The sequence below is a fragment of the Manduca sexta genome, chromosome 9 (assembly GCF_014839805.1).
Source record: "Manduca sexta isolate Smith_Timp_Sample1 chromosome 9, JHU_Msex_v1.0, whole genome shotgun sequence".
Lineage (NCBI taxonomy): Eukaryota > Metazoa > Arthropoda > Insecta > Lepidoptera > Sphingidae > Manduca > Manduca sexta.
Window position 1 is genome coordinate 2,914,771 of NC_051123.1, and position 10,217 is coordinate 2,924,987.

At 35.5% G+C, this 10,217-nt stretch overlaps 1 protein-coding gene across 1 annotated transcript; it reads left to right on the forward strand.

Annotated features, from left to right (window-relative positions):
* Window positions 1-1,775: 1,775 nt before the first annotated feature.
* LOC119188845 lies at window positions 1,776-6,486 on the forward strand. The gene is made up of 3 exons (XM_037436888.1): window positions 1,776-1,918; window positions 2,363-2,950; window positions 6,432-6,486. The coding sequence occupies exons 1-3, from the start codon at window positions 1,776-1,778 to the stop codon at window positions 6,484-6,486; spliced, it is 786 nt and encodes a 261-aa protein (XP_037292785.1).
* The last annotated feature ends 3,731 nt before the right edge of the window (window positions 6,487-10,217 follow it).

Here is a 10,217-nt window from a genome sequence, read left to right on the forward strand (position 1 = left end):
CACGCTCTGGCCTCTCGACCAATCAGAATCATCATAATTAAACGACACGGGCCTTCGTGTCGTATCACATCAGTGGAGTATACCTCTCAGATGGCGCAAAATATTTTTCCATACAAGGCAACAGTTTCGGTGTTGCTGGAGCGTTACAGCCGTGCAACCAAAGGTACCTACCTAAACCTAAACTTGTACAAAGGACATTCGTAAATTCTAGTGACAAGAATATATAAACACAAGACAAAGTAAAAATGTAAGAAATATCAAACAAGAGCTATTTGATTTCCTGCCCGCAGCTATGTTTTCCTTTGATCGAATAAATCAAACGAGTTTTGAGTTTCAAGTCTATGTTGCGAACAGTCGATCAATTGGACTAAATGTAGAATATCTGTATTTTGTGTTGTATTTCAAAATTATTAGATTTTATGCCTATATCCCAGAGATAATACGCAGAGGCAAAAGTAGTGTTATGCTACACAGGTTAATTTTAATATTGCGTTAATCAATCAAACCACGTATTCGTCTTTATCTGTGCTAACATTGTGCCAAAAATTATGCATGAACAACAAATATTTCATAAAAATCGCGATTTACTTTTCAGATTTTTTTAATATTTTGCAGTTTACGTACGAACATCGAGTATGCGAGAGTGTATTTCTGACTGAAAGTGTAATGTTGTGAATGCGAGAAATTGTCTAGTATTAGAGCGTGTAAAATAAAAATTACTTTTTATTGAAATTTTTCGTTAGAAATTTACACCTTTTCGTTTACATCTACGGTTTGAATAAATTATTGTTGAGTGTTATTTTAAAAAGATACTTCTTACCTATATGATTTTATTTAGTATAGACTAAATAATTTAATTAGGTACGCAAGAAGCAAGCAAGTTACTGGTTAGTGCTGCGAGTATGCGACCACAATAAACAATAGCAACACGAACCGATCACACTATACTTCAGGACCCAGAGACATGGATGTTAAGCATATCATCTCTATGAAATGACTTATGATCAACATTTATTGAAAAATACCAAAATATATAAAAAAAAATACGCAGATTTTATAGACTTCTTACCATCCTATAACTGTACTTCAAAGTCCGAAGTATTTTTTGTCTCTTTCTATCTTTATTATTATGTATTTTGTCTCTCTCTGTTACCTGGTATATGGATTAGTGCACCAATGTTATTGTATTAATTCCTTTAAAACTTAAAAATCATAAACAGTATTGTAAAACAATAGGCAATAAATCTAAAAAGCATGCTTTCATTCAAACAGCTTTTATAATTTCAAGGACAAGTCCATTTAAGTACGTCAAGGTCAATGAATGCATTGTTTTGTCAGTTTTACCTGAACTAGAAATAAGTTTTATTGATCCTGTTCTGCTTATTGTTTTCTTATTGAAGCACGGTCAGTTAACTTGTCAGTAGACGCAGTGAGTCGATAGGGAACGGACGTGTTGTGTTTTGTGCGAGACTGGTAAAATATTCTACATTTATTAAGGGGAACAAAATTGTTTAGTGCTTTTATAAATTTGTGATCTGTAAGTTTTTAAAATTTTTGTTATCAATGTAATTTTTTTTAGTTTTGCTAGAATGAAATCGAGTAAAAATATTTTTTTAATAATTTTAAAACGGCGAAGCATTTGTTGCATATTTAAAAAAAATAAATTCACAAAATCAAATAAGAAATACATAATCATAGATATAACAAAAACTTAAAAAGGTTAAATAAATTTTAAAACAACATTGTTTTAACAGGATTTAGCAGTTACTTCAATCATGCAGCGAAGTGAGCTTGATGCCAATCCTTCTGGAAATGTTGCAATGAACAAACTTAATGAACAAGTCGAAGAGAATGCATTAAGCAGTGCATCGTATGAAGAGTCTGGCAGTATAAACGATATTGCAGAAATAGATTTGAGGTTTGTTTCAAATTTTTTATTTTATAGCATAAGTAAGGCTTATACTGAGGCCATACCACGGAGGACAGGGGTATACTAACATCAAAGGACATTGGCAATAAAAATCTACGACTTATTGAGAACGACATTAATTGTGGCATTAACCTAATATTTAAATTAACAATAGCAATCTCTTTTTGTTACCGCTAGCGAAAATTAGCCAACCAGAACAAAGTTTTCTTTACGCGTTTACTAATGACTTATTTTGATTGGCTTATTTTCCAGATGGATTGAATATTAAGATCGGATTACTAATTGAAATAGGAAATATGTATTTATTGTTTAAGTTTTAATTTAGGCGCTTAACATTTTTATTAATATTAAGGAATAGGACTTAATTAAAGATTAGTACTTTTAGTCCTAAATATTTAGAGTTGATTAAGTAAAATATTTTTTTATTTACAGCCTACTAGAAAAAATGGAAAAAGCGGTGAAGAGAACTAGAGAAGATGAAGATTTTAACATAAGCCAAAAAAGTAAAAAAGTTGACAAAGACACTTCTAACTCACCAAATACATCCTACGAGGACAATGCGAATCAAGCATTTGATAAAGAGGAAGATATACTAAGCATCGCATTCCGAAGGCGTTTGAAATACTTTAAAACTGAAATAGGCGTAGAAAAATATACAATGACGTACAAAATTGAAGAAATTGACCTCCTGTCTAATGTGAAATTAGTACTATCAGAATCGTTCATCAACGACATTAGAGATGACTTTATTGATTTGGTCGAAGGGTTTACAAAATGCGACAATTTCTATAAAGTTAACTTAACTGCACACACTGAGTTTGTGCATAATTTTGTAAACATGTCATGTAATTATGACATACAAAGCTACAATTCCACAATTTACAAAGAAAATGACATAGAATCATCATTTATTACATTACGGAACAATTTACGAGACAGAATAGCTTCAGAAGAAAAAGAAATTGGATGGACTCTTAATCGAATAAAAAGTATTACTATGTCTATAAATATATTAAACAGGCATGTCAAAAATCTATACTATTATATAAAGCTGAAGAGTTTGTTTGTTTGTTTGTTTGTTTGTTTGTTTGTTTGTTTGTTTGTTTGTTTGTTTGTTTGTTTGTTTGAACGCGCTAATCTCAGGAACTACCGGTCTAAACTGAAAAATTCTTTTTGCGTTGGATAGCCCTTTGTTCGTGGAGTGCTATAGGCTATATATCATCACGCTATACCCAATAGGAGCGGGGCAGTAATGGCTAATCTCAGGAACTACCGGTCCAAACTGAAAAATTCTTTTTGCGTTGGATAGCCCTTTGTTCGTGGAGTGCTTTAGGCTATATATCATCACGCTATACCCAATAGGAGCGGGGCAGTAATGGCTAATCTCAGGAACTACCGGTCCTCAAACTGAAAAATTCTTTTTGCGTTGGATAGCCCTTTATTCGTGGAGTGCTATAGGCTATATATCATCACGCTATACCCAATAGGAGCGGAGCAGTAATGGCTAATCTCAGGAACTACCGGTTTCAACTGAAAAATTCGTTTTGTGTTGGATAGCCCTTTATTTGTGGACCGCTATAAGCTATATATCATCACGCTATGACCAATAGGAGCGGAGCAGTAATGGCTAATCTCAGGAACTACCGGTTTGAACTGAAAAAATCTTTTTGTGTTGGATAGCCCTTTGTTCCTGGAGTGCTATAGGCTATATATCATCATGCTATGATCAATAGGAGCGGAGCAGTAATGAAACATGTTGCAAAAACGGGGAAAATTATGAGTTTTGAGAGCTTCCGTTGCCTGCGCTGCGTAAACGGTTAAAGTTATGCAACAATGATGTATGACGGGATTGTTTCACTTAAAAAGTTCTAAATAATATAACAAAGTCCCCCGCTGCATCTGTCTGCCTTAACGTGTTAAACTCAAAAACTACCTAACGTATTAAGATGAAATTTGGTATGGAGACAGTTTGAGACCCTGGGAAGAACATAGGCTCCCGGGAAACTGCTATTTTTATAACGGAAAACTTTAGCCTGAAAAACTTTATAACGTGGGCGGAGCCGCGAGCAAAAGCTAGTACTTTTATAAAACTACCTGAAGACATTAGAACTAAAAAGGCCTTGATCAATGTCCAAAATTCTGATACACTATGTTTCAAATGGGCTTTATTGTCAGCACTATATCAAGCACGCATCAGTTCAAATCGTGTCGTATCATACGCAATGCATGGCTACAAATTGAAAATGGGCGGCGTTACGTTCCCAGTCATACTCAGCGATATTCAAGAAGTCGAAGATCTTAATGGAATAAGCATTAATGTGTATGGATTGTCCTACAATTCTGATTCGAAAAAGCATGAAGTGATAGGCCCTCTGTATCTTACGGTGTCTCGTAAGGAATGTCATGTTAATTTACTGTGTATTTATAATGAAGGGGTACATCATTATTGTTATATAAAAAACTTATCTAGATTGATATGTAAACAGGTGTCGGCGTCCGAGCATGCAATTTACGTATGTGATGGTTGCTTACATTATTTTACGAGAAAGGATAAGTTAGAAGGTCATCAACGGGAAGGTTGTTTACAATTAATCCCAGAGATACCAACTGACGAACAAATTAGTAAGTTATATATAAAACGATTTAAAGAGTAATATTCACATGCAAACGATTTGCTTTTTTTATTCTTGAATGAGTCATTAGCACTAATATTAAAAAATCGATTTAGTGACTGGGAAATCTAATAAAGCTTCTAAATCTGCCTAGTTGTATTACAGTACAACTGGAGTGCTGAGGTCTCGGGTTGAATCCCCAGGTCGGGCAAAGTGATATTAGTTTTTAGTCAGTATCAGCCCCAGCTTCGAATTTATGCCCGATATGACGATTGGCTAGCCATTATTACATCATGGGACAGAATAGACACGGTGAAAAGCGGGTGGACTTGTTACGCCTCTGCCTACGTGCCTAGTAAATAGGTGTGAGTGTGTGCGTTATATATAATTATTTGTTATGGTTGAAAAAATATTGTAAATTACTCAAATAAAAAATATTGTAATCAACTGATGCATTTTATTTCCTAGTGCATTTTTTCCATCTTCCTTTGAATGCCGAAACGTGCTTGCCGTTCGCCTGATGTAAGCGATACGACCGTTCATAAACAGTAGAAACACCAACACTTGGAATTAGAAAGTATTGTTTGGTATTCCACTGCGCTCGCCATCACGAGGCATGAGATGTTAAGTCTTTATTATGTCCAGTAATTACACTGGCTATAATGTCCAAGTCGGAACACAACAGTGACTACACACTGCTGCTTGGCGGCAGATATAGACATTGCGGTGGTACCTACCCAAGCGGACTCGCACACATGAGAGACCTACCACCAGTGTGTGTTATTTTAGTATATACGACAGTAATTAAGTTTTTTTTTTGTTTCAATTTAATCTACTGGAAGTATAAACAGTTTGCCTCAGTCATATCATTTAATAACAACATTCAGACGCTAACTGTCGCGTTAGCAATTGCGCGATTTCAAAATTGTTTTTTCAAAGAACAATTCTCATTTGAGTTCGTCTTCGCTGTTAGCTTATTGCAGATATAAAATTCCGATGTTGATGTTTTAATGTATTCTACAAAGTATACACTTTAAATAAGAACATTAAAAATTAAAAAGAATTTGATAATAAAAAAAGAAAATGCTATTAAAAATGTCACGTACATACAATGAGCTAGGGCAAGCTTGGGCTTTTTAGAGGCAGGCAGAAATATAGGCTACATTATAGATATGGGTTGCTATAGGCTACTGATTGCCACATGATGCAATGTTAACAAATCTCTATCTATTGTTAGGAACTGAAGGGATTTGGAATAAAATAAAATAAATATCACTGACTACAGAAATACTTTCACTAATATTTCACCAACCAAGCGACTTATATAACTTGCCAATGATGAACTGCCTCGGTCAAACGCTCAGTGTCTTATAGCAAAAGATGTCACAAGTACCCGCACAATATTTTTTTTATTGTAATACTAGTTATTTATTTCACAATCGTTGTTGTTTCATCCTCTCTCAGTGAACGTCCTGAGCCGAGGTCATAAAGTTATTCCCGCTTAAATCCCGACCCACGAGATTTTTTCACAACCACGCGACTTCTTCACCAGTAATCGTTATATTGCAGTCAAATTACATAAAACCGTGATGTACTATTAATTTAAACCTTCCTCAAAAATTGCACTATCTTCTAGTAAAATCCGTATAAAAATCCGTTCAGAAGATTTTGAGAAAATCGATAACATACAGACAGACAGTTTTTGGGGATTTTTTTTTTTGGAAGTTTAGAGCAATATTATCCACAGCAATAAAATCGAGGTTCGTGTGTTTCTGGAGCGGTGTGACGGTGACCGCGGTCCGCGCTATAAAGTTTGCTTTTTTTTGTCAAAACTTAGCCGCTACTAGTCATACTGTATGCGAATTTTATCTTTTGTTTCATACCTACAGTTTAATGTCGTTAGGAGCAAACTTGCCTGACGGTGAGCAACACAAATGCCCTTAATTGTAGCTATAAATCCAAACTTAATGAGAAAGCAACGCGGGGTATTGCAAATCAATCGGCAAAAAATGTTAAAAAAAATAGAAAGAAGCAATACGCACACATGACGTCATCGAGAATTAGAAGCGTGCGAAAAAAGAGACAGAGCTATATAACTACTACGCGCGCACTCCAGCACATTTTAATATTTGAAACATGAATTACTGCCTCATTCCTTTGACAATTTTAGTACAATTTTCACAGAAGGCCTTCTATTATATTTGCTGTTACATGTACAATAAAGTGCAAATTCAAACAAAGGAACAAACTCTCTTGTGCCGATCATCAATTGAAACAATACTGCTGTTCTATTTCTTTACTGTAGTAAAGTTCCTTTGCCGTGCATAAGTATATAAAAGGTCAGTAAAGTCTGAATAATTAGTACTAGACCATGTAGCGAAACGGTTATATTAAACTGAAATGTACAGCTGATATACCGCGGCATAGCACGGCATGTTTCTGGTGATTCAGGTCGAATGGTGCGATTTATATCTGACGTTGCAACACGGACTTATGACCTCGGATATTCTAGATTACAATCGGAATAGGGTAACTTTAATTTGTACATTGCATCACATTTTCAGGGGTAGGTAGTGTTACATTGCTAAAGTCGCAAGAACTCCCTGGATGCAGACCGCTTTTACCGGTTGGTCTAGAAAACTTTGGCGGAGCCTATGTCCAGCAGTGTGGTTTCAAATACTGAAGGAGAATGTCTTGGACATTTTAGCCAGTGTAATTAGACAGTGTAATGCAATGAAGAAACCAACAAAAAGACGGATCAGACAGAAAATCCCCTTTTCTGTCTGTCTGTATGTTATCGATTTTCTCAAAATATACTGAACGGATTTTTATGAAATTTGATAAGGAGATAGTTTAAGACCCTGAGAAGGTCATAGCCTACTTTCCCGGTAACTCCTTTACGCGGGCGAAGCCGCGAGGAAAACCTAATATTACATAAAAAAATATTTGATGACGTAACATTGATTTTGAGAAATAATCATATAAGAAAATATTATAAGTATATTAACAGGATCGCGGTGTAACTGTTTGTGGCAGCCTTCATATTTCCCGACGGCAATAATATCCAAAGATCATCGTAAAGGTGCGTTTCCATGCTGGCCAAGGCTTGACAAGCATCCACAAGGCACAAGCGTCCACAAATCTCGCTTGGCATTTGGAAGTCGGTTACACGCTTGTGAATGCGTCAGTGTGCTACATACATCCAAGCATGGCGGACACCGAACTTGTATCGGCTATTACGTTTGGTTTAACGTACTTTTATTTCAAATATAAGCAAAATAAAACAAAAGCAAGGAAACCCCGACGACCACGAAGATGGTGGATGATAAAGATTCATAGAAATCGTACCAGGTTCGTCGTTTCGTTCGTCGCGAGATCACAACGGCTACGAAGCGCGCGCCAACGTGTGAACGCGTCGCAAGCGCTTGCCGCAAGCGCCCTTTGATCTGTGTCTAAAAACCGACACTAGACCGGATCGGATACAAGCGTCCACAAGCTCACGAAGGCAAGCCAAACACCCTCTTTGCACGCTTGTGTTTGTGGACGCTTGTCAAGCCTTGGCAAGCATGGAAAGGCACCTTAAGTGTTGGCTATCATCTTATTGGGTATATTTATGGCGTCACAACTCACTCAATCACAAACGGAAACAAAATATCAATATAAACATTTTACCTTATTGTATTTATATGATTTGTCAGCAGAAACATGAGATTAACAGTAACTTAGATAAGTTTGTCATGAAATTTAACCACACAATAAATCGACTTCCCTCTGAGGCAATTCTTGTGCGTTTGGTCTCCACGCCGAATGCACGCCCATGCACGGGGGACATTTGTCGCGGCTCTAGACACACAGTTAAGTGTGTATACCTCATGGTTGCCAATACATATTAAGGCATATAAGGGCTCGAGGACATTGCCTGGAATTCTTCCCTCCTCCCATCCTAAGAGGTTTCCTTATACTTCCCCCACATTGTCTTCTCAGCTACCTTACCATCAGGTGCATTGGGATCTTTAGCCGTACACATAAAAAAGAGCATTTTAAAAAAAAATTAAAATTCTGAGGCATTATATTAACATCTTATACTTAAAGTAGTGCAATGTTGTGTAGGTCTTTGTAGTCTAAAATTCTTGATATTGTTGCTATTATATAAGATTTGTGTACCATCAAGGGGATGAATTGTTCGTCCTATTATCCAGTTGTGTAAAAATTATAAAATAACTCATCAAAATAAAAAATAAAAACTTACCGCATATGATCTCTTTACATCCTGTAACCACACCACTGAACCAAACCTGGGACATTAAAATTAAAATATTTTTCGGATTTTATCGCGGTTTTAATAGTTTACTTTTTCTCATTATGCAAGCCTGGGACTTCATTGGAACCGAACGCATTCTCCCCAGTAAACACTTAATACTGCACACTACACATTTTCGTAAGCGCCAGTCCGACTGGATATTGATAGGCACCGCTGTTGTCTATTTCTGTCGCCGATCTGCAATAATCGTGTTCTAGCTTAAAACTAAGCTTGGAACGAGTTCCTTCAAAGACAGGTTTATTTGTTACAGCATTTAATATATCAAACTACCCTCATTTTACTTTAGCATTTTATTGAAATTCAGAATTAATCCTACTAATATAATACATAGGGAAAATTTTAATAAATTTTGTATGTATACATTTAAAAAAAAAATTACTCCTCAGCAGTCGATATAATTATGCCGGCCTGTTGGAACCGGATATACACAGGCTGATCCCGGAACGCGACATACGTGAGCCACTATGGCGTGTTTAAACACCTAGTGTACCGTGGTCACTATAAAATATATCCTGGCAACAGCAAAACCTCTAAAAGTTCAATTGTTTACAAATATCAGTGATATAACTTATATTTGTTTCAAAGTTCGTGCATTTAATTCACAAGTTTCAAGGGGAAATAGACAGTTTCACGCGTGGGTTGAAAGAGGACGACTAAGGGACGACGCACGCTACTAACTTTTAGTTGGTCGACAATTTTGTGTAATAAAAATAAGTTGACAATTTCCGTGTAACAAATATAAAGAATTCTTTGAAATAAAACTATTCCACTCGGTTTTTTATACTATTATTTTCTCCCGACGTTTCGAAGACTGCAGCATTTATGATGACGAAGCGGATTGAGCTGTTGTTCATCCGAAAAGTCAAAATTACAATATTTTATCATTACTATATACATTTTATTATATTTATATATCTACCTACATTTTACAATTATGCAATATTTTTAAAAATTTTAGAAGAAAGCATTCGACTTTTTCTTCTCTTAAAGGTTTGTTGGTTTCTTTTTTCTTAGTAAGGTAAACGTACACTATGCCAGTACAATACATTGTGTCGGGTCATTTTATTTTTGTTGCAAATTAAGAAAATAGCCGGTAAAGTCATGATTTTTATAATACCATATCAACAGTAGTTTAAATACAACCAAAATAACACGATTTTTAATATTAAATAATAATTTTAAACGCCGTGTCGAGCCTCCGAATGTGTCAATCGCAACTACACTAGTTCCGTAATGATCTTTTGTCGGTGAGCGTAAGGGACAGTGTATATATATTTCATAAGGTTTTTATATGATATTGGTAAGTTAATTTAATATAAATTTGTGAAATTATTGATTAGTAATTATCAACAGA

Coding starts and splice junctions, on each gene's coding strand:
- LOC119188845 (XM_037436888.1), top strand. CDS start 1,776: ATGCAGCGAAGTGAGCTTGATGCCAATCCTTCTGGAAATGTTGCAATG. Junction 1,919..2,362: donor ATTGCAGAAATAGATTTGAG/GTTTGTTTCAAA, acceptor TTTTATTTACAG/CCTACTAGAAAAAATGGAAA. Junction 2,951..6,431: donor TCTATAAATATATTAAACAG/GCATGTCAAAAA, acceptor TCATACCTACAG/TTTAATGTCGTTAGGAGCAA.